We start from the raw sequence: 25,981 nt of genomic DNA, 5'->3' as shown, positions 1-25,981 counted from the left end.
TATCGAGGTGGGGCGATACAGGATTTCCGATAGCCTCGTAGCGTTGCTGCGCCCGTCTTTTTACGGACGAATGGTCGCTCATTCTTTCCATGTTCCATCCTTTTTTCTTCCTGATTCTCACGATCCCAAGACACGAACTAGAGAGAAATCCGCAGATTTTTGTTTGTTTCTCTTCTCTGTCGTATAGGTGGTACTACAACCGTAACCAGAGGCAGGAGCCGATCGAGGACTCGTCCGGGCATTACGTGGTGCGAGACGGTTCGTTGATCATACAAGGCGTCCTGGAAAACGACGCTGGCTCGTACATGTGCACCGCCAGTAATTCCGAGGGCAGCGAGTCGATGGAAGTGAGGTTAACGGTGTCCGCGCCATTGAGCGTGCATGTCCAGCCATCGATTCAGACCGTCGATCTCGGGAAGGCCGCTCATTTGGTAATTGACGATTCTCATGGTTGCCCGCGATTGATAGGGTTGGCTTTTATAACAGCAATTAACGGCTCGAACCCCTGCCCCCCCATTCGTCTCGGGCTTTTTAGTGTCGCGTCAGTTGCTCGCTCGTTGGCATTATTCCCACTCTAATTAACTGCGTGTGCCGTAGTTAGAATTATCGTTATTGCGTGCCGGGACGTTGGTAACTGACTTCGAATTAGGATTGAGCTTTTTTAAACATTTTTATATTTTTATCTGCCTGACGTTACCGTGAGGATTTTTTAAACTTTAGATTAACGTCTTGAAGTATAAAAAATTGTACGTGGAATACCTGATCAAAAGTCATCCCCTATCAAATCTCTTTGTTCATTTCTGCGGCATTTGGCGTCCCATGTTTCACGGTAATCCAACTTTTAAGAGCTAGAACCAATGTCCCTAAGGCCACGATTTTGCCCTTCTGGAAGAAGCCCCTACGTCTCTGCATCATCCAAGAAACCCAGGGCAATCTTGTTTTTTTTTGTTGAACGATCGCCGGGAAGATCCGAGGGAGGCGGTATTTCCGCTAAAGTTGGTCGGTTCTCATCAGTGCCCTTTTCTCCAAACCGGTTTTCAGACGTGCAGCGCAAGTGGATTTCCACAGGCGGCGCTCTACTGGCTGAAGGACGGCCAGCCATTGAGAACGGGGGCTCGCATAAGGGCGGTATCCAGGGAGCGTATTTCCGTGATGTCGGTTGCACGGGAGGATCGCGGCATGTACCAGTGCTTTGTGCGGAACGAGTACGAGATGGCTCAAGGAATCGCGGAATTGCGGCTGGGCGGTGAGTCTTTGTTTGCTTACCGTTTACGGTCCCAGGCTGCCCGATGGCGGTGGTGTACGCCTAGCTATCAGCGAATGGGGATGAGACGGTGGTGAGATGAAACGCTGTGGGGAAAATGGTATCCCAGGATGGAAGAATATACCCCATTCGCGTTGTGACCATCGCGTAACGGAATCGTTCTATTAAATCGTCGTTGGGCATCGTTAGAGGATATTCAGCATCGCCAGTTTAATTCAGTTCCCTGGACTGTATAGAAATGGTTTCTTTTCCCGTGGCTGAAACTCGACCAATCCGTTCAACCTCCGTGTAATATCCATTATACCGTTTAAACGATTTCAAGCATGGCCACCAGCCCTGTCCCATTCTGACGGGGGCAGTAACTCGCGGCGGCGGTTAACGATCGTCCCGTGGTATGAAAACGTTTAAGACACTCCGTCGCGACGTCTAATGACATCTGGTTGCAGCCACGGGTTCCAATTACGTCTGGTGCTGTCGCCTTCCCACGGGTTTACTACGACTTTGAATTTTCTCGGGAGTGGTAAACAAATTTTGCACGGCGGACATTCGAATAATGATTGGAGAACTGGAAGAAGTGTGGTGGTAGAATTTTTTTTTTTGGGCATTTAGTGAATTTAGGAATGCTATTTTGTTTTATTTGGGTAACAAAGTCACGTCGTTCGAACAACTTTATGATATAGGCAACGTTGTAAAGCTGTTCGAAATGAATTTTTACGAGTGCGTTAGTTCTGGACGTTAAAAAATGAAGTTTATACTAAATCTGTCAGGATAGGTCAACATATGAGATCGCTGCATATCAAGTGCTGGTTTTATTTTATGATATTTTTGAAAAATTACTGGCAGTGGTCAACACTTGCGTGTTAAGTTATAGTTACAAGGGGTACTATTTATTTCGTCAGACAAACTGGTTGTGGGAAATGAATGGTTATTTGTACATGAAAATCATAATTACTGCTGTCTCTGTTAAAATTGGAAAATATGTAGAAATCCTTCAGTTAGGTTTGTAGAGTGCAGCAGAATTAGTTTGTGAAGTCAAACTATTTATTTTCCACCAGACATTCAGAGATTATCTAGGATAAATTAAATTATTTTTGCATAATAAATATGCGAGAACAATACCCATTAAAACTTTTTTTTCTCCATAATCGATGCAGAATCTCTTCCTCAAAACAATCCCCCAAATTCTACATCGCCCTAGTTCTCCCGACAAAAATCGAATTCCCGCCAACGGAACAAACTAACTCCGCAACACCACCCAACATCCATCATCAACCGTATCCTCGCAGAACCATTCACCAAACAGACCAAAAAGCTACCTAATAATCACCCAGTTAGTATCGTTGAAGTTTCAACTCGCGGCTCATTGAATCCTTGCCTGCCCTTTAGATTGGATTGGATCACGCCCCGCCCCCAAGCGAAAAAGAGTTGGAAAACTCGTGTGGCCACGGAACGTCTTCCTCGTTTTCCCATCGGTTCTCCCGTCCTGCTCGTCGACTCTTGAGGCTCCTTGGCCGATGATGGAAACCTGGCTGGGGCCGGTGCTCGGAAGAAAGGCTCGTTGGACGTGGGGGGTTGGTGGTTTGGCGCGTGGTACGGGAATGTGGGGGTGGGTTGGGGGCGGCGGGGCTTGTTTGTCGAGCGAATGGTTCTGCGGTGATAGGTTGCCGGTGGTTAATGCAGTGGAACTCTTCCCCATACGATCCATTCCGGGTTTGCGTGCCACTCCATCGTAACGCGTTTTCCATCACTGGAGCCCGCGGCGCGCCGTGCCGTTTTCCTCTGGGGTGGTACGTGCCATTTTCGCGCGAAAACGCCCCGAGTCCTCCCCCTAGAGAGAGAGAGAGAGAGAGAGAGAGAGAGAGAGAGAGGTGGGGGCTGCTCCACCTGGCATACCCTTCCGCAAAAATCACTGTTTGCCGCCCCCGTTAATCGTCCGCCCCTTCGATCCGCAGCCGCTTTTAATTATGGAGCCTCTCGCCCCTGGACCCGACGTCGTTGATCACGTATTTCTCATCGGCGGTGATTTCAGACCGAGCTCTCGGTTATAGATCCCGTGGATTCGTTTCAATTTGGCTCTCGATATCAGTTTCCCTTTTTTCCTTCTTTTTTTTTGCGACAGAGTACATACCATTAACAGGTGAGGCTCACTCCCTCGGGGGGACGGTTTAAGCCGTCTCTGTTACGTTGATGACGCAATTCTAGCGCGCGAACTCTGGAGCTTTTGCTGGGTATGTGAAGCTCTTTCCTTGGGTACTTAGTGTTGCAGTATGTTACGTTCATTGGTTGAATCTTTTGGTTCTTGATGTGTTTGTTTGGGAGTACATTGTAGGGGCATACGAAAATTTCATTTTTCATCTATTATTAGTGAAAATATCTGCCATATCCAACATGTAAATATTTTTTGGAACAGACGTTTAGTTTATTCGATCAGATATTTTTTGCCGGGGATAGTATTCAGATTATTCTAGAAACTAAATCTTTCAAATCATAGCTCGTTATTTCCGAGTGTAGACGATAACTCAACATTGATTTCTGCATCACATTTTTAATCTAAATTTAAATCTCCAGTCAATCTTCCTATACTTTGATTACCACACCAGAGCTCTCATAACATGGTTCAAAAGCTCCACAGTTTTTAATCTTGTCAAATTTAACGAACCGTAACAAAATTTACGTCATTTAACATTATAGGTCGGGGCTTGCACTTGATATCCATTTGAAATATTACAAAAATTCCCATCGTGTACCGTCTTCTATCCTACATTCCCCTTTTCAATTTAATCTTCCAAACATCCAAAATAAACGTTACATCCAATCACATTCTCATCAACGAACCACCACACTCACCTCAACCATTTCCTCATGAACCAAGTGATATCTCTGAAATCTAATGGCGTACCTTCAAATGTTTCTCTGTTTTTTTTGTCTTTCTTTCTGGCTCTGTTTTCCATTGACCTACGATCTGTTGCTCACGCGTCATATTTCGACCGGGTAGCCGGTCCCCCACACTCTCTCCCGATGCTTTTTCCATTAACCGGATATCACGGTACGCCGGCCAATGGTTTCGAGTTATGGCCCCGAAGATTTCAATTAAAACACTTTTACCGAGCCAGATTGCCCTGGTGGCCCGGTCAGCTACAAAACCGGGCTGTCCAACGAGTGATTTCGCACACGAGAAACTCTCACCGTGACCGTGTCCCGGAAGTATCAGCTGTCTAGTGATGGTTCGTCAAAATGTTCGAACATATTCGGACTTCTGACGAGAAGCTCGAACAGTCTGAACAAAATTTGGACCAACTTCTGACAAGCTCCGAACAGTTTGAACTTCTCAAACCACTTGAAGCAGCCAAATGACTCAAGGTAGGTTATACAGGGTTGACTAATAACTTTAACCACCTGGAATATCTCTGCTATGATTAAAGTTATGACGAACAAATTTTATTTATAAATCTTGTATGGTACCGAGCGGGCCATAAGATGTGAATAACAATTTTTAGGTGGGTGGAGGGTTTTCGAAGATTTTCAGGTTACCTGTATTATTCTTTTTTTATCCCTAGTAGAATAGTGAATGTTTAGGCGGTTTCAATGATCTAAGTACAATGTCATTCGATGTTAAGTGTTACAGTAGGAGGACGACTATTTTGTCATACGAGGTGCTCCAATCGTCGAACCACTGCTACTATCCAATTGCTAAAGCCTCTTACTACGTAAGAATCCTCCCTTTACTCCTTCATTCAACATCGAATGACCTTGCACTTGTACAGCGCTTGTCAATATAATTGTATCGTATCTCTAAAGATAACAGACATTCCTGATCGTCAAAATTATTGATCCACTATGTACTACGAGACCATCGGCTCAATCGGCTGGAAAGGTTCCAGCTGTTTGGACATTTTCCGAAGTTCGAGCGCCACAACAAATTCAAACTCAGTTCGACCTGTTCAAACATCCTGTGCTCAAAAAACTCCGAACACGTTACGAACTTGTTTGTTCGCTGCGGCCATTGCTATCGTTGTCCTCGTTCCGAAACACCGTCGCGCACGATCCCAAACGCTCGGTGCGCGCTCTCTCGCGCTTCCTTCGCAACGTATTTTCCATCGCGAAGTCGTTTAGCCCCGGGCGACGCGCTATTTTTGCACGAAAATGGCCTCGCTCGATTTTCGCGTCCCGATCAACCCGTGTGCCCGGCATCAACGTTGCGTAAGCGTCTCCCCATCGAGAGCTACGCGATACTGGTCCCCTTCGAAGTATAATAAACTCGACTCAGCCTCGACGTGTTTTTCCACGAATCTCCAGGTACACGAGATATACACGAACTTGTCATATCTTCTTGACGCCTCCACCTATCAAAAAGTTAGTAACATCAGGCTATAAGGCCCTCGATACCAAATATGTTTAGTCTGATGCATTTTCTTCTATCTCCAAAAACAAGCAAGTTATTCAGGTGACGTGTTTTAAATGCCCCACCCTGTATATCTAATGTACCTGATCAACAATTAATTATTATGTTTCAAACTATAGTTACAGTTACGATCATGAAGTATTTTCCCTGTGCAGTACAGATTTCCAATCTGACACGACAACGGTCACATTTTAAAGTAACTTTATATTCTATCAATTTACTATAAAGGTACCATATCTGTTTCATCGCAACTGCTAACAGCGTCGGCCGAAGCGGCACGTTGGTTCGACGAAAGGGTCCGAAAGTCAATCAACCCCCCACCCTCCCGTTACAAAGGTAGTTAATTATTCTCTCTTCCACCCTTCTCATTTACCCCTGCAAGCTTTGCCGTCACCAAGGACGGCGCGTGCTTGGTGATGCTCTCTCAGGCGATTTTATACGTTCCCAAAGTCATAGCCCAACCGCTTTCCCGGCCATTAACTTCATTGGCTGGCAAGTTTGATGGTCAGCGGTACTTGGAAGTCTCTTTCGGAATCGATTAATCCCTTCACGGGGCAATAAAACGGGAAACAATGAGGCTTTTGCTTATATAAAGTACGACAAAGACTAAAAGTATTTATCTTTTCGAAGCTGAGACTCAAAAGTTGCGATAAATAATTTTACCCGAATCTCTGTCAACCTTTTTCACCCCTTCATTGTTGTTTGCGTCTGTAGATGCTTTGAAAATGTCCTAGTTTCCATTATTTTTTTAATGTTCAAATTCATTTCCAGGTCATTGAGTTAATTATATTTGAGTGCAACATAATGCTATATCATGCAACAAAGAAAAGTACAAATTGTCTGGAAAAAAAATACCGGCAACCTAAAAAAATTCAAAACAAAAATAATCATAAGAAACAATGTCCCATATACAATACTTCCCTTCTGAAACCATTCAAACTGTGTTTGAAGTATTTCCCATGTCATTAAAAGTAAAGAAGATACATAGGTATTTGGTCTTAGATGAAAATTAAATTTACTTTTTCATAGCAAAGGACTGCTCCCAATAAATCAGAAGTCGATTTTTTCTTCGAGCAATGTAATTTCAATCGTCATATAAAATTCGCTACACTACACGTGAGTCATCAATGACCCAATTTCATCTGACGTAGAGTTAACGATGGTTGCTATTCGACCGACTGTAACTGAACGTTAGTTACAATGGACCACGGTTTTACGAACGCTGCACGCGCTCCGTTTTCTTTTCGCCTCCCACCACTCCTACCCCCCGCTTACCCATTCTTCGATCCGACTCAACCCCTGTCTGGTATCAGAGGTGAAACTATTTGCACTCTCTCGCCATACCCGGCCAACCCCGTTGCCACGGATAATTGAAGACCCCGAAGGAAAGAAGGTTCTTAGTTGGCCGGGGCTGCGATAGAAACAAGAACAGGAGCAAACAACGGTAATGGATTCAACCTTTGAACGCTTCACCCGCAATTGCATCGGGCCGCAATAACTCGCCCACGGCCGTGAGTTAGCGGGCGGTAAGCGATTTTTCATTAGGTTTAAACGGGGCGATGATTGCGCGGTATTTCTCCCTCCGGTTCCACGACCGCCTTCGAGCTCGAAGAACTGTGAGCTGGGTCATTTATCCGCTCTAGGGATTCCCTTCGGACCAGTTTCTTGTCGATTTTAATACTGGAACTACCAAACCAGACAGAATATCTGGTTCGTAAACTTATAAAAATTTTTGTCTGTCATCCGTATCTTCTTTCTCAACTTAATTTGTCCCTCGGTGTATAGTTGATACAGTAGTAAAGAAGTAATACTATGGGGAGGTAAATAGTTAAATTAGTACATCGTTTGACATAAAAGTCACGGAGTCGCAGCAAAATTTACCTACACGTGATAGAATTACATCATTCTTTAAACAAATTTTTTAAACGAATTATCTGTATGAAGAAAATATGTTTCGTAAGAATTATTTATTTTAGGCTGCTTTTATAACTTCATAGTATCATAACGTTGTTCATAATGCTTTAGTATCCCTTGAACAATATTTATTTCAGACTTTCAGCAATTTTGTAATTCCTTATAATATTCAGTACATATTCGATAAGCGTCCTGACACTTGCAAGCTGAACTGTATATATCGAATCATATCAAAAACTCGTTCTTTCCCCTATCAATAAATACACCAACTATATCAGTCTTGCCAATACCAAATTCTGCACTTCGAAACGTTCCCACCTCGTCAATTCCATCCGTCCATCTCTCGCAGATAGCAAGAGCGCTTCTGTCACTCAATTAGTGGGTCACGTCTGTCGATTTTCGAGGTGGGAAAGTTCGACGTCCCCGTTACCCTGTCATTAGGATTCTTCTCGGCTGCATGATTTCTAACCTGCGGGGCATACACTGTACATTAGGTGGGGATCGCCCGCAGCACACCATGGGATAGTTAGTACCGCCACTCAGGATTTGCATACGCTAACGAGATTCCTGCGGTTTTGCCGATGCTTTGCATGCCGGGCCGAGCACGATCCCAGTCTGCGGCTCCTAGCTACGTCTATTTATTATGCGTCATAGATACGTCAGGGAAGAAGGCACGTCATGCCCCGAGAGAGAAGGAGGCGAACTGGGGAGAGAAAGAGGAATACGGCAAACAAAGAGGACCGAGGAGCGCTGGTGCAAACTGCAAATAGTCGTGTTTTCGAGAACGCGAACGCCGTGGTGTTTAATTTACCCTTCGATACAGAGAGCTGACTGAACTTCGTGTAGTGTTTCCTACGATCAGCATCTCTTTCTTTAACCGTTCGTTTATTCTGACGCACAGAAAGCAAGATGATATACATTAAGAAATACAATGACAGTTCTAACTTCTATAGAGTAGACGAATATACAGGAAAGACTCGATTAGAGTTGGATAAGAAGTTCCTCGTGAGAGTTTCTACTTCATCCCTACCACTGGGGAATGGGAGGCGTGCCAAACATACCACTTATTGCCGTTCCCCTCCCCCATGCATTTGTTGTCGACGGTCGGGTTCGGGCAAAAAGATCTGTGTGGTGTTGTACCGATTCGCGGTGCACCGTGAAAGTTTTGAAGCGGACTCGAGTGTCAAACTCTCAAGGAGTCTTTACTGTATTTGCTAAATCAACGCAGAATACTGTAATTGTCTGACTGTTGGGTCACATATGATCGATAAAAAAACTTCCCTTTTGTCCCCTGACCGTATGCAAGAAGTGAAAGTTTTTACGGGTTCTTTTTAGTTAAGGAACGGCGGTTGCATCTTGTTTTCGCGTCGATTAAGATCGTCGCCACGGTTGCTACCAGCTCGGATTTAGAGAGCAAAGAGCGCCGTTAGTGGGGACCCTTAAAAACAATTTGTTTCCCTCTAATACGCGAAATTAAGTTTCTCGAGAGGCGACCGCTCCGGGCCGTCTCCGTTTCCGCGGATTTTTAATTTAAATTGCAGCCGGCTCGCGGACGAGGAACCGACTGCGAAAGTACTGTATATATTTGACGACAGACTCGACTATTATTTACGCGGCTGGGCTCGTTTCCTTTCGTGATAATAAACAACCTGTTCAGGATTGCAGACAGCAGTCCTGGGGGTGGATTTAGATAGAAGGATATACTAGTTAGAGATCTTTTTTAACCAGCTGTGTATTCTTAGGTATGTTTAGACGACAAAATTCAAAGAATACTTGTGAAATGGGATAGTTCGTTTAAAGCCCGTAAAATTGTCCAAAGGCACAGAAGTTTTACAGTCGACACTAAGCTTTCGGTTCAATTAACAGCGTACAATTTTCTCGGGGCACTCTCAGGTTGATGAACGCGCCTGACACGTTTGTGCGAAGACTTTTTAATAGTTCACTTTTCATTTATCGTGGAGAATGTAAACAGTGTAGACCATTTGTTTTTATTGGCTCTAAAATGACTTCGTTGCCTTGAGGAGGTGGGTCATTATGTTTGGTGCAATTGTGCAGTTCAGAAGGGTTACCTGACCATTACGATAACATCAAAAGGTACAACTTAGCATACTCAAAGTCACTTAATGATCGCTTTCTAAATACTTGAGAAATGTGTTATACCAATTACAATATGCACACTGCTAAATTGAATACTTCCATCCAAAAAACTTTATTCTACGAAGAAGTCGTTTCACAAAATTTCGGTTACCATCAATCCAGTTCAACTCTTCGCCCTTGTGGATTACCAAATAACGATTGAATTTATATAACATTCTTAGAATTCCATCGTTTTCATCGCCCCCGCGGGAGCAGTCGGGTAAAAGAGATCGCAGCCAGTGTTTCATGCCCGCGGGGGAAAAGAAACAAGCGAAACCTATACTATGAGTTGCTATCTCTTTAATCGGCATAATTTTACAATAAATACCGAAGCTCGGAGAACGACGGAGAGTTACGACGTTCAGCGACGAGGGAACAGGGGCCGAGTAATAATATGATTCTTTCTTTGCTGTTTGTTTTTCGAACCATTTCAGTGTACAGAGACGCGGTCGTTGAAGACTTGTTCCCCGCGGTCGGGGATCTCCGAACGCGAAGTTCCTCGCGGTGAAGGTAAAATAACGAGGCGAGCTAATTGGGCGGGCGTAATTGTTAATTTACTAATAGTCTCCTTGGTCTGACAGACTTTTAATTGTACGCACGCGAAAATGGTCACGGTAGCAGCGGGATCTAAGGTTCTCAGTAGGATGATCCTGTCTTTAGTTCCATTTTGCACAGTAGGCATTCAAATTTCAGAATTCTTCGTCTTTCTTTTTTATACGTTGAATACTGTGTTTTTTGTATTGTACGTTAGAAGTATCGTTTATTATGGAGATTTGGAATTTGAAAACAAATAAATTTTTATTCTTAGTATATGCAAGTCTGACGGTATCTTGTTTAATCCCTTGATGGCCACGTCATCCACATGTAACATCTTTCGTCTTAAAATAATTTTATATCCCTTGATGAATTTCTTCCCATGTGAGTTATGTCACTTCGAACTTCTATCACAGTCCAAGTGATAATACTTTCTTCACTTTTATCATCATCACCACAAAACTTGTGTCAATAAACTGTGTAATAATGAGACTAACACATCACAATACATATGAACTAATACCAGGAGACGTACTGTCATTCCATTGACAAGTTAAGCGAAACATAACAAATATTTTCCTTTTTTTTCGTGTGGATCACCACGGTCATAGTGTCTGTGCTGTATCGGATGGTTTCTTGATGACACAGGAACTACTTTCGAAGTCCTGATAGTAAAGTGATTTGCATGTGAAATTGCTTCGTCGGTCATCGTGTTGAAGAATGTATTATCCATAGATCGACTTGCCCCGGCTCGTGTTCAGGCATCCGACCGCGCCAGAATCACGGTATGCATACGAAAAGTTGTAGAATGTTATTTCGTAGTCGGCATGCCCGTGCTTATGAACTTCATGAATTCATTACAGGCAGAGCTCGTTACGCGAAGCGGCGCGTTCATTTAGAGCCCCTCCTGGAACTGGAACGCATGCCCGGCGAATGCTCCGCGGTTATTTTCAATGTTTCTTCGTTAGGTCGCAGGCGCTCTTAATCCCCGGGATCCATTACTCCTCGGGCCAATTATTTAGTACAAAGTCCCTTTGGCCTGCGAAAGTCCACTTTAATGAAAAGGGATAACCCTTTGTCGCTCTATCATCGCGAAATACGTGTTTATATCATTACTTATATCATGAATTACGTAATAAAGTATATATAGATATAGAAGTATATATAGAAAGATAATAATACATACGAATTCGTTTGCATTAATAACATGAGCAATCTCGACCCGGTGCCCTACCATGATTCTCGTTTCATTCTCGGTCAGATTCACAAGATTAACGGAATAAACTGGATCTTCTTGTTTAAAGATTTCGACATTTCATCGAGCTACTACGCAGCACAGAGTCTCTACACTATACCCATCTCGTATTAAATCCACTTCTAAAGGAATCTTAAATAGTGAGCATCTGCTGGCTTTAACTACCTCCTTCGGGTTTTACGATCGACTGAGACCGTGTATTTTACGATTTTGATAGGGAGTTTAAAGATCCACGCCCTTATTTACCCACAGAATTCAGGTTATTAGGAGTTTAATGAATCGGGAATAAAGAGGCAAGCCAATGATCAACGGTGTCTTCAAAGTCTCTTCTGCACAAGGAATACAGCTAGGTCGTTAAAGCGATAGGTGGAAGGCGATGGAACACTCGAACGTCAGGAGCCATGATCTCAGAGAGAAATTCTGTCTACCGTTTGGACACCGTGTAGTACATTAAGAGCGTGAGCTTGTGTCTTTGACGGGGAACACATTCGGCGGTTGGTACTCCGAGGGGTTAAGCTGTTGACACCACTCGAGTGTGTCTCGAGTACCTCGCTAGATTCCCGCATCGAGTATAAATACTGTGGGGAGCTGACGGAATTGGATTCGAGGGGTATCACGAGGAAGGGGAGGACGCTTCTCGAAATACTGACACGATTGACTTCTGACAGTTGTGTACTGGAACACGGTACACGATGCAATAGATGGCGGTCCCTTATCGTGCGGGTTAATTGTTTATGCTTGGTGAGGGGAAGGACTAATATTGTAACCACAATATAATGTAAAGCCCAAGTTGTACTACGATCAAACTGTGTTAATTTCCAGCAGGAAATAGTCCCGTGTGGGGCAAAGCAAACGGTACCAGACGTAAGTGGGAGAATCTAATGTTGCGTTGGTTTAAGGGGAACGAGGGTAGAATAAGTAAGACGCACTGCTGAGAAGAGAGGTAGAGGGTAGTAGAAAAGATGGCAGTACTTCATTAATATATTGTTACTAAAATTCTATAGGACGGTCAATATACACTTTTTAGTTAGAAAACTTAGAAGCGTAAGTGGAATGAGTCAATGATAGTGCAGACAAATTGTTGAAATGAAAAATAAAATGGGTAAGGCGGAGATATGTTTTTTATAGTTATGTAGAGTGTTGTAGTATTGTGCGAGACCTAATAGAGCCCCAGATAAAGTAAAGAAACCTCCATCTGATGCCAGTTTTTGTAAAGTAGAAAAATCACTGATAAATCGGTCCAAGGGGAACGTATAATTAAATAGGTCAGATACATATCTCATAAGATAAAAACCGTCCCCGATTGAAGGAAACATAATTCTTCAACAATTACATGCAACTATTAATCGACACTCTTCCGTAAGTAGAATAGCCTCTGCTGAATCAGCCTAAAGGGGAACGAGTCAACGACAGGTCATGCATCTCGTTCGTAAGAAAAAGGGGATAATAGGGGATGGTGTGGGCGGTACAAGGGTGGTATGGGGGTGGATTCGTGACGGTATTTCGATGGTTGCAGGTATACGTAATCCCGTCGTGACGTCTGTTAACAGAGATCGCGCCGCAGCTGGTCTACAGGTTTATCGAGCAGACAATGCAAACCGGTCCATCGGTCTCCCTGAAATGCAGCGCCGCGGGTAATCCCACGCCGCAAATTTCCTGGCTCCTGGATGGATTTCCGCTTCCGCAAAACGACAGGCTACTGATTGGCCAGTACGTGACCGTGTACGGGGACGTGATATCGCACGTGAACATCTCGTCGGTGAAGTCCGAAGACGGGGGCGAGTACGAGTGCATCGCGAGCAGCCGTGCGGGCGATGCGAGCCACTCGGCGAGGCTCAATATTTACGGTGAGTACAGAGAGAAATAGGGGGAGGGAGAGAAAAAGAAGGACTGTTAAGGAGAAGAATCGCCGGTTGGTGTCGATTGGAATTGACTGGAAACCCGAGGGAGTATTACGTTTCCCCACGGAAATCGATCGTCCGGAATATCGGCTTGATGGGCTCCCTTTGTCGTTAACGCGCGATACGCCGATGGGGGTGGTTTTCTGTTAATTAAAAACCGCCCCCTTCGACGAATCGACCGACTTATAGGAATTATTCACGGCGCGTGAAGACCGAAACGCGAAGAAAGTCGAAGACTCTGGTTTTCGAGTTGCATGGATTCGGAGAGAATCGTACTTGAAGATCAATTAATTTAGCGGAAGACCAGTAGAATTTCTGCTTAACGGCTTGGAATTTTTCTTATGTATTGATCTTTGTACGAGAAGATGTTCAGCAGTTAGACTGTTTCATTTTGGTATTGTTAAATTTGCGTTTGAGTGAATTTAATCTGAAATCGATGTTCGATATGTAATTCTGCTGTGTATTACAAGAATTTATGAATTAATTCAATATTAACAGTTACGTATCGTATTTTACAATCGACCGATTGGCGAATACATATTTTCTCGATTTGATTGTAATTTCGGTTGAATTTAATTTAACTGACAGTATAATAATGAATTTTGGAACAATGCACGATAGTGAAATACAGAATCGTAGGATAATTAGCAGAGAAGCAGTAGAAATTCACACAGTAACTCGGCCTTTGTACGATTACACATTCACTACGATATTTCAACATTATAATGCGTCAGAATTCATTGCAAATTTGTCATTTCACGACATCCCGTTATAGTTAGGTAGATTGCAATTTTCAATTTCGGAAATATCAAAATTTACTTTCAGTTTATATAGGATGTTCAAAAAAAGGGGATAAGACTTCAGGAGTTAATAATACTGAACCAGAGGAGTGAAATATGTTTAATCAACATGGATCTTAAAATCAATCCTTTAATGTTTTTATCCTATTCGGTCAGTACTGTAAGTAGCTAAAGTCTTAGACCCTTTCCTTTCAACACCCTGTGTATTCTTGTAATTTCTGTATTTCTGTGTATTCTGTAACGAATATATTCCGCGTCGTTTGAGAAACTTCATTGCGGTGTAAATGGATTCGAACAAAATTAGAAATGCTTTCATCCAACGCGGTTCGGCCCCATAAACTTTAGTATAAACTTTCAAAGCATCAGCCCAGGTGGTTCTTATTTTCCCGGGATAGTAGGAAACTGGAACAAAACGAAGATAAAAGGTTGTCGGTACTCTTCGTCTTCGTTCTTTCGTTGCCGTCGAATCGATTCCACTAGGACGGTCTATAAAAACACGAAAAAAAAAAATATCTGTTAACCGTGACCAACAAGGGGGAATTATTTGAAATACACGTATTATTACTTGTCAATCGCAGGTCTACCATACGTCAGACCCATGTCCACGGTTTCGGCTGTCGCTGGAAAACAGTTTCACATCAAATGCCCGGTAGCTGGGTTCCCCATTGAATCGATAACTTGGGACAAAGGTGGGTAAATGAGGTTTACTTTCCTGTCATGATTGCCGTTACTACATTTACGGTGCAAAATTCAAGTCGATCGAAATATTAGAGGGAACATACGGGTCCTTCGATTGGCATGTGTAAGTCTAAAAAATTAAATAGTAATTATTCGATGCCTTTTAAAAGTATTAATGCTTCGTGTATCGATTTCGCATTTTAAAGTAGAGTTTTATGTATTCATAGAATTTTATATTCAAAATACAATAATAGAGGAATTTCATGAGAGCTCAATAAAACCAGAACTGTTTATTTTAGAACGGACTGTGGATTTTATTCGCACTCAGAACGATCTGCAGACCATTATAAAATGAAATGTTTACTTAACTTTCAGGAAATGTTTGAGGTATTTCACTCAATAAAATTTTTATTACAGCACCGGCTTGCAAACTCATATTCGGAATAACAATGAATTGTAAAATCTGTTATTCTCACCTTACCATTATATTTGTTAATTTAATTTCTGCTATTTCTGTATTATTTATGCTATTATGTTATTACACGTGTATTATTTGTATTATTTTCCATGATTCTAGTATCGAAAAGAGGAGTGTTTATATAATCTCGGGCGATACATTCCATCGCCCAATTCTAATCTTCTCTACATCACGTTGTACCTCGCCATGAACTCATATACAGTGGAAAAAGACTGTAATTTTCAAAATTATCTGTAGTAGCTTTCAAATACTGTATTTTTACTACTATCTATTGATCGCGTGGTCCAATATATTTTCAGAAAACATGCCGATATCCAAATACCTTTTTTCATCCATCGTATTTACAGTATACAAGTCACTTCATTTTTGATCCAACAGAACAATAAGGGATATTTCTTCTTCGCTTTCCCATTTAGACTTTCAGTCAGTATCTAAATTGAACTTCACTTGTCAAGAAATTGGGGACAGCAGTGACACGTTTCGCTTGCCCATCGAACGGACCCGTATTTCCCCTGGAATTTTGATCGATCGGCAACTACCAAACCCGCTCCCAGTATATTGACGCGTCATTATTGTTGTTGTCAGACGGAGTGAGACTGCCCACAAACATGAGACAGAGAGTGGTGAACGGCAGTCTGTACATCGATACCGTGCAACGGGCCGCCGATCAAGGCACGTACACGTGCATCGCCAGGAACAAGCATAACTTCACTTCACAACGTTCGGTCGAAATACGGGTCCTAGGTGAGTGACCAGGCGACAAATAGAAAATCCCCCGATACCAGATCATTTCCAGGCTTTTCAGGTCAGGGCCGAAAGAGGCTCAATTTTGACCAGGTCGTTCGGGCCCTGTGTCGTTCACGTATGACTAACCTCGGGCGATTATTATCGTATGAGCTTGGCAAAGTGTGTCTGGACAGTTTCGAGATTGACCGTCGTTATCCAACGGCTGGGTCATCCACGGTATGTTGATGAACTAAATCGCCGCACTGTTTATGCAGCGATAAAGCGAATATCCTCTTATCTGCGTACATACGTGCTCGTGAGGTCGTGTTGTGGGACACAATTTGGAGACAATACAGAAATTTACATGGGAATATTATACTCTTTGTTAATCGAAAAAGAAAAACTGTTTTTACGTCCAAGAATCAAGCGAATGTGTAGAGCAATTTTTCGTATGGTGCTTCGTTTGTGAGAAAATTGCCTTTGAACATCTGTTGGGCATATGTTTAAACTATGTTTTATGTATAATAAATCACACAATCGCATGTACCCATAAGTCTAAATTGACAAAGACGATCTTCAATTACATTATTCACAATCGAGTCATCATAGAAGTATAGGGCACTACATTTTTTTTTTGTATCAGTGTGTTTCCCGAGTCCAGTCGCGAAGCTCTCCAGACACATTTCGCACGAGAAGTTCGAATCCACAGGAGACACAAGAGAATACCCTCGGAGCAGCGCCGCGCGTGATCGAGATATCAAAGAACGATCAACCAGCGGCGCTGACGAGCCTGAACTTTATATGTGAACCACGTTACCTTCCCAACATCTACCCTTCCTTGTGATCTTCCATTCTCCTACTCCCTTATACGCCATATTAATTACGACTCGTGTATGCACAGTGTCCAAGGGCGTATTTGAAGCGTGCCCCCCACCCCCCCTTAATTTACCTTCACTCAAAATGTTTCTATGTCAGGTTTACGGAGGGAACTCCGTGGTGTACAGCTGCATTGTTTATCGCTGGGCGGGATTAGCGTGCGCGAGGCAGCAACCCGCGTCGTGTTTCCGGTTCGATCTAATCCTCCCGCCCCGCGCGGGAATTTCCGACGACAACCACCCGCAAGCAACAAGCGTTTATGGCGCGGGGAACCGGTGCCTTTATCGTCCCTTAATCGTTATCGCGTCGACGGTAATCGAGGCTCACGCCGACGACGAACGCATCGCCGGATTGTAAATTCGTGTTTCCTCGAGCTGTACGAAGCGGATTTTGGCCATCCCCTAACGCGATCCCGTAACCCGTTGTTTAAATGTTCTGCATGGATTGTGTCTGTATTAACATAGAAAATCCAGTGTGTGATGTTTCCACAGCGGCTAGAGATTGTCTGTTATCGATGGATGGAGAGAATCCAGCTTTATTGTACTTCTGAATATTCTTTTCTTTTGGGGTTTGGACACTTTAATTAACACGTTCGGATTTGTATATGTTTTTGAAACGCTTCTTATAATTGGAAGTAGAGGGGAACAATAATGTTTCTGACATTATGGTGGATTTCCTTTATTACAAATTGAAATTATCAGTCCCTAAATGCTTGGCAATACCTTCTGTGATAAAAGTCTGACCACTTTTTCGAAGTAGATCCTCTACACCAGAATTAAAATTCAAAAACTAGTATCACGTATGAAAATTACAAGTCTCCACAGCATTTTCATCCTTTCGCGAGGTTTTCGTACGTCAGAAGCGTGTGTTGCATCCGACGTTCAACAGACGCCTGCGAAAGGCCCAGTATAATCAGAAGTAAAGTTCCGAGCAAACCCTCAACTATGATCAACTTCAGTTTGAAGCTCGACAGCGTCATTGTCCCGGTTAATTTCAAGCATGTCGTCGGCGGCACGAACTTCCAAACCAGCGTGTTAAACTATAAATCGTGCGACTTTGCCGAACCGTGCACGATACCGGTCAAACATCCGCTCCGATCGACGCTGCCTCGCGCAGAAACCCGGTGGAATCCAGATCTCTGATTCTCGAGGCGGGGGAAAGTGCGGCGGAACTTCTAAAAATTCGGGATCTCAGCGTAAGTTGCCTCAAAGGATCCTCCGGCCCGGATTACCCAGTGGAGTAGGAATATCCGTTTTAACCGTTGCAAGGTCTTATTCACCGTATATACATATATACATGTACCAAGAAGAATTCAACGTGGCGACCGAAAATTTTCCTCACCGCGATTTCCGGAATCGTTGGGCGAAACGGTGGGTGAAACGACCAAACGAAATCGAATCTCGAACGAGAACAATGGCGCGCGGTTGGTCGACTATCGGGTGGAATCAGAAATCTCCGTTCAGCTAATTAATCCTCGAACAAGCCAAGGTTTGGTCGCGTTCGGGGGAAGGCGAACGAGGCGATTATTCAATTTCGTTTCTATTTACCGTCTGCACGATGTGACCGCATTCGAGCGTTAATTACTGCTGCACACAGACTCGCTGGTATACGTCTTATTCCTACACCAATGGGGATCCGCTTTGCGTGCCGGAGCAAAAGAAGGAGACAATCAAAGGGACTAGGGCGCACGGTGCACAGAGACCGTCCGCCCTCCGCTTCCCCTAACCACTTTCTCAAATGCAATCATCCGCGCCAGAGTCACGGCTCTCGCGTCGAGGTCCGGATATAATCGAAGTGTTTCGAAACGAAACGAGGTTTCTTATCGGTGGAACACCTTGTTGCCTACGATGGATTATACGGGTGCGGCAACGCGTGTACATACTATACAGAGTGTCCCCAAAAATGTTGTAATTCCTTGAAACGGGTGATCCATGGTGTGATTTGAAACAACTTTTTCCTTAGCGCAAAAGTTCCCCGAGGCTTTGTTGACGAGATATTAACGAAAAACCCGGACCAATCAGAGCGCGAGTCTGCCGGCCGACGTTCTAGCGGTAGCGTTGGCTACGCGCTGTGTTTGTACTACGAACAAGCAAGTGGGTACCCATTGAAGGGAACTGTGTCGAATAGCAAATGAAAAATTAGCGAATCAAATTAAAAGTTCGATTTTATTTGTTACGTCATTTTCATTTGATATTCTACGCAGTTTTCTCCGATGTATGTCGATTTGCTTGTTCGTAGTGCAAGCGTAGGGCCTAAGCTACCGCGGGTACTCGGCCGGCAGACTCGTGCTCTGATTGGTCGGGATTTTTCGTTAATATTTCGTTAACGAAGCCTCGGAGAACTTTTTCGCTAAGGAAAAAGTTATTTCAAATCACCCCAGGAATCACCCGTTTTAAGGAGTTATAGCATTTTTGGGACACCCTGTAGATCTGCGCAATGGTGTGTACGTGTGCGTGTATGCGCTGTCACTTTTCTATATCTCTGTGCTATTTCTCTCTGTCTTTCTCTCTTTTCCTCACGCTCTCTATCTCCTTCTCTTTCTTTCTCTCCCCACATTTCGCCTCTCTGGCTGCAGTAAGCGACGAGAGCACTCGAACGATGGGACAGTCAAAGGTTAGTGATAGTGTGTATAGAAATTGTGCAAATGTTACTTTAGGCTGGAGAAGATACATACATACGTGTATCAGCTGGTAATAAGGGGAAGATCTAAGCACGTTAGAAAAATATACCTATTAATAATTAGACTGCGGGATTTTATAAAAATTCAAAAATTTTTATGGAGTAATTCATTGACCTCAAGTTTTTTTTATTGCCAGCTTCTCAATTGAGAGTTATATATGGTTTACATGAGTTTTACGTAGAGTTTTGACATCGATTTTCAAAAAGGTGTGTAATACTAGAGATGTTAATTACAAATGTTCTGATTTGAAAATTACATTTATTTTAGAAAAACAGTACACATACAGGCATTCTTAAAAGTTTGCTTCGCGAAGTTAAAATCTCATGTTTAGTGGTGGTTAAACTGAAGTTATCTCGGCAATAGATGAGTATTATTATCGTGTTATTAATATCAAGGATTTTTGTTGTATGAAAATGAAATCAATATAACAATGTTATAATTATTATATATATGATGAATAAGAGCGTCCATAATACTAGCTGGAAGGATTAAAAAATAATTAACAAAGCGGATCACGAAATCAGACCTTCCAGTGCAAAATATTGGCAAATGTTTAATCTGACACATGATATTATATTTCAATGGAAACAATCGTATCGACCATCGTTGAATACCAATACCAGCGTATATGGATTGAAATTGACCAAAACCTCTGTTAATTAATCTTTTAATGTCCCAGATATTTTCTTTAACACACAATATAGATATTTGAAAAGAGAACGAAATAGCGTATCCGGAAATTACAAGCATTTTCGATGTAAACACCTGTCGTTCGAATACCTTCGGCGTCCACTGTACGTACATCTCTGTCTACCTTTCTTTCTATCAATGTGCGTCACCGGATATCCGTGCGTTTGACAACACTCGCGGATCGTACCCACGCACCAGAGCACAGCACTTCACTGCATCGCTCAAGCATCTGTCCTTGCACGCGCTCGCCTAAACTGCTCTGTACATACATATATATATATATTATATTCCGTACGTGTACTTTTGTACATAAAAATTTATAGCGCGGCGATAGTACGTATACTCTATCTGAAGAGGTACGGGGGCCGCTGTGACGTGACACAGGATGAAATACTCGGGGCGGCTCCTTCGGTTTAATCGCGTGGCGAGTCAACTATACGAGATACACACGGGAACCGTGTCGTCTGCCGAGCCGGGTCAAGGAGGCATCTATCGTTTGGCTCGGTTGAGGAGGAAGCGGAAAAGACGTAGAAACGTATCACGCCGTTCTTGATATTTATTGGATATTTATTTGTCGAGTGCACGTCATCCTGGATTTTAACCGAAGCTCGACCCTGTGCTCTCAGCGCACTGGCTTTATCAATATAATGGAATTCCATGAAAATTGAATTTGAAACGTTGCTGGCGGAATCTTTAATCTTGTAGAGATAAAAAATTCGACAGTGTATGGAGCTAATGTATAACAAAAAGATATAATTTATAGTGTTAATAACAATCTTTATTTTTATATGTTCGGCCAGTAGCACAAGTTCTGATCTATGCCCCACTCCACAATCGTACTTACTCACTGAACGAATCCCAGGCAGGACAATTCCACCTCGGCCACTTCGTGTCAGCCGCAAGTCGTGCCTCTTCCACTCTACCGATCGAGTGGTTCGACAGGTATACTAAAGACGAGCGCCCCGCGTGTTTCGATCCCGTGTGCACGCGCCTGTACATAAACACGCTGTTGTCGAAGCATCGATATTCTATCACGTGATTCTCAGTCGCCGTTTCATCGGCGTACGCGCGGTGTGTGCACCTCACTTTCTCGAGATCGTGTGTTCCCCGTCAGGATTCTCCGTGGAATCACTAATTTCATCGTGAATCGTGAAGCACTTCCGTGAGCACACGCAATCAAATTATGCCCCGATCGACGACGATCGATCGATCGTTTTCCCTTTTTGCGGGAACATTCCCGTAGAAGTTTGTCGACGCGATCCTGTGAGCGGGAATTAATTGCGAAAGCTTGTCCGCCTCGCGAAAGAGGAATCCTTAAAAAAAAAAAGTAAGGTATGATTTTGGTCGGTTTTATTAAATACGGACCGCGAGAAGGGAATATTTTTTCCCGCGAATTTTTTCCACGACTCTCGAGCAAGCAGACCGAAGCGTGCTTGTCCGTTGGAAAAGTGAAAACCGATTCGGTACGAGAAATTTTTACACACCAGTCGTGGTTAAATATCAATCGAGCCGCCGTTTGCTCCCGTAAAGTGCGCGAGGTTTATCATCGAGCGGATCAACGGGGCGAACGAAGCGCGTTTTCGAGCCCGTTACAATCATTTTCAGCCGTGTACTTACGCGTTCTGTTCGTGGAAGAGGGAAAACGCCGGGGTTAAGCGGGACGAATATGGTTATCAGTGGAACGGCCACGAAAATTACGTTTAAGAGGTAGGTACGTGTGCTGCGCGAGCTCTTTGATTGGTCGTTTCTCCTCGGTTGAGTATAATTTTGGAAAGATTTCTTTGAGAGACATTTTCCGCGAGTTTGGTAGCTGTGAGAAATTACATAATACGATTTTGATTTATCGTCAATTATGGAGATTTTGTTTTAGGTATTATTACTTTCTGGAAATTAGTTAACAGGCGATATTCGGTATTAATATTTGGCTGGTAGAATGGAATTACATATTTTGTTTCGTGTATTCGACGGAACGAGGTGGGTTCGACCACCGATGAAGGAATATATGCTTTGTACTCGACTGAACGTGGAGTTACAGGTGATAACATTTCAATGAAATACAATTCGCGTGTTTTCCATCCGAAGTTTTAACCCGTTGGTAGAGTCTTTTCTGGGAAACATTGAAGAATTGGAGAGATACAGGTGTTATGGTTTTGGAGTAGTTTAGCGGGAACATTTGGTAACAATGAAACTCAATTACGGGGTAAAGAGAAACAAGGGAATTCATATGATGTTTGTGTAACATGACGTACATATGTAGATTCAGAATAGAATAAACGAAGCTACTTTGGAGATACAAATTTATATTCCTCTTCTGTGTACAGTCATTTAAAATTCGTGTTGATATAATGACCATAGAAATGGAAATGAATTATTAAACTACCGGTGTTTATGCAAATTCTTATTTTTATAAATTAATTTGTTAAGATAGAAATAAAATGGAACGGTATTATCGTATTAGATTAAATTTCTGCTGTGTTTGATGAACATTTTAAGTTTACTCCTTTGGGTCTGCAAAAGGTTTTCTAAATTGACGGAGTTAAAAGGAACCATATATCTTATTGATCTAAACTTGTTAGTCTATAACTACATACGGTGGCTGCCGAAAATTTCCGGCTAAAATGTACTTTCACCATATCTTTGTCATGACTTCTGTATTTGTTCGAAACAGGCAACCGGATTATTTTTATGCATGAAAAAATGTGTCCTCAATATAGGTGTATTAAAAGTTCATTCGTATTAGGTATATATTTTCAAGAAGGTATGTTGAAATTACAGTTTCGTTGGCAACTTTCAGCAGCCACTCTATATAAAAGAATATTTTTATTTCTGCAAAATAGAAAATACTGAAAAATTTCGAAAACAGTCTATTGGGCAATGATTAAGAAGTAGTTAAAGCACAGGAAAATATTTTGATAATAATTAATGCTACATAAAATTGTATTAAAAAATTATAACATTTTCTACAAGAAACTAATGGAAACTTTTGCACAGAGCTAATATCTTACTCCAAAGCGTCTACAATAAATGCACAAAATCCAGAATCTATCAACAACGACCAATCAAAAATCGCTTCAGGGGTCTTGTCAGTGTAAAACCCTGAAAAATTGTCATTTCTTGGGAATTTTGTTTCAGTGAGCGAAATGTTCAACATAAATAAAGTGTTTCTATTTAAATTTATTAATACACACATTGAGATTGTAAACAAATTTTTACACTTCATTTACGTTAAACATTTCGTTTACTGGAAAAAAATTCCCAAAGACTGATAATTTTGTAGGGCTTCACAGTAGCAAAACCCCTTCAAAGAAACAGTCTCGCGACTCATTCTCAGTCTAAACATCGGTCGACTTTCCTAGATGAAACGTTTCATTCACGGTAAGCACTCGCGACGACGGTCCCGCGAAGATCGCCGGCAAACTAACCTTTTTAGTGGAAAACAAACACAGCGTTACCAGTGAGGCGTGCACCCGCCACGTACTGTCTCCGAATCTCTGTCCGGTTACATAGAAAACTGCAATTGAATACGGTATCCTTTGTCCGCCGTGCATTAGAACACTCCGCGGAGGCCTGGTCAACGTCCCAACGAAAGCGTTTCCCTGTAAAGAAAATATTCTTCAACACCGTTTCAAAGTTCGTTGTGTCGGGCTTTTAATTCACCGTCCAGGTGGAAATTTAATTAACACCGTCGTAATTACAAGCGGTACAATAGGAACGACCTTTGACCCAACCACATTTTCATTAAGTTCGACGTATCGGGACGTTCTCTACCCTGGGCAGAGTGTTCTAAAACTCGCTTCTCTCTCTCTGAACCGGGCGCTGTCGGACTCTTGCAATCTCATAGAACACCTGACTGCAACGTCATCCAAGTAGCCATGTGCATGATCGAACTGGAAGTGACTCGATTTAAACGTTAATCGTTGGATCCTTGGAAAGTTCCTCCAGGGAAATTCGATGGTCAATGAAACGATGATCGACACCACGAAATAATTACCAAGCTGTCCGACAGCGCCTGGTGGACGTTTACAATCGTCCATTCAACGTGCTCTGTCTCTCTTCTTCGTTTGTCACTGTCTACCCCCCGTCCGCCCACGAATTTCTTTACCGACAGTGAATTCGTGCGTCCACCCAATCAACCCCACCCATCCGTAAAACCCGCCCGATTGACCCTCTTACTATAAACCCCATTCTCTAGCGAATCTGAAACAAGCTTTTTTGTGACTGGGAATGCCACCTTTTGTCTTTTGTATTGTTCTTTCAGTGCCACCTAAAATCACGCCTTTCAGTTTTGCTCGCGATTTAAACGTAGGGGACCGTACTAGCGTACAGTGCGTGGTCGTGACTGGCGATCTGCCACTGACGTTCACGTGGCTGAAAGATAACGTCCCGATAGAGACGATCAGGACGTCACAGGATGCCCCGTCGTCCAGCCATGGCCGTGTCCAGGCGGCGCCGCACGGCCCCGTGGACGTAGCGATTAAGGGGCCAAAACGGGGCCCGAAGGCCGACGGGCACGGCGAACAGTCCCCGAGAAAGGCGATTACCGTCCGGCAATATGACGCTTTTACCAGCGCCCTGAGCATTAGCACGATCGCACCCGCGCACAATGGCACGTACACCTGTCGCGTGGCCAATGGCGCAGCCACCGTCGCTCATTCTGCACTCCTTCACGTCAACGGTAAACGCACACCGTTGGTGTAAACTTCTTCGTTCGCTCCGGCAACGGCGACAGAGGTGTGTCGATCCTTGACCACGATGTATTCCCTTCGAGACACGATACCTTAAGCCGCGTTTCCACCTGCTTGAAACACAATACCTACACCCTTGTCTTGGTAACAACAGACCCTGAATGGTACCCTGTGCGAAAACGATATCTTAATTCAATCCCTCGCGTTTAGTATACACGCAGAGACCCTTTCCATCACTTATAAAAGGGTTTCTTTATCCTCGTTTTATTTCGTCCCTTTGAAGCGATCTCGTCGCACCAGCATGCTCCGATGCGTCGCGAGATCGCGTATCGCGTCGTTTATTGCACGTTTTTCGTTCGATACTCCACGACCTATGACGTTCCTAGGTATCCTTACAGGACATTGATTGGAACTAACATGCAATCTTATTTTGAAATTCTATTAAAGATTCGACCTTATTTTGTATACTATAGAACACTCGTTAATAGTTTCTACAGCCCAATCAATGCACCATCCACTCTACGTCGAATCTTTCGAAAAGTGGCAAAGATCGAACCTGCACGTCTCCAGATCGATGCCCAAGCACACTTACGCTCTTCGATTCCGGGCTCGCAGCAGCATAATAAAGTCCGACTGGCGATTTTCCAGCCGGACGGATTATACGGCCGCGTTGGGAAAGCAGCTGATTGATCGGTTGGTAAAGGGAACAGCTCTAGCTGGCGCACCGGACATGATCGATCAATCAGCGTTGTGCCCGTGCTCGGTGCGATGATCAATTTTCCGTTGTTCCCTTCTGGCAAAGAAAAAATACAAGAAAAGTTTCCGTTTCCCAGCACGTGACCAGAAGCCTTGTTTTCTCGAAGACATCCACGGGCATGTATCCATCCAGCGTTGTTTACGGGACATGCGATCTCGATCTTTCCATTCCGTTCCTCCAACCCGATCATCTCTGTCGTCGTTCG

General features: G+C 43.2%; 1 protein-coding gene across 1 annotated transcript in view; it reads left to right on the top strand.

Annotated features, from left to right (window-relative positions):
• Window positions 1-25,981, top strand: part of LOC107187797 (Down syndrome cell adhesion molecule-like protein Dscam2) — a 119,286-nt gene that overhangs the window by 38,811 nt on the left and 54,494 nt on the right. Inside the window, exons 5-9 of the mRNA XM_015575974.1 lie at window positions 188-431; window positions 1,042-1,246; window positions 13,056-13,352; window positions 14,785-14,895; window positions 15,948-16,106. Coding sequence (XP_015431460.1) covers window positions 188-431; window positions 1,042-1,246; window positions 13,056-13,352; window positions 14,785-14,895; window positions 15,948-16,106 — 1,016 coding nt within the window. The remainder of the gene's footprint in view (window positions 1-187; window positions 432-1,041; window positions 1,247-13,055; window positions 13,353-14,784; window positions 14,896-15,947; window positions 16,107-25,981) is intronic.

This window comes from Dufourea novaeangliae, unplaced genomic scaffold (assembly GCF_001272555.1).
Source record: "Dufourea novaeangliae isolate 0120121106 unplaced genomic scaffold, ASM127255v1 scaffold16, whole genome shotgun sequence".
Lineage (NCBI taxonomy): Eukaryota > Metazoa > Arthropoda > Insecta > Hymenoptera > Halictidae > Dufourea > Dufourea novaeangliae.
Note: the sequence above shows the minus strand (reverse complement) of the source record. Positions and strands in the feature narration are given on the sequence as shown.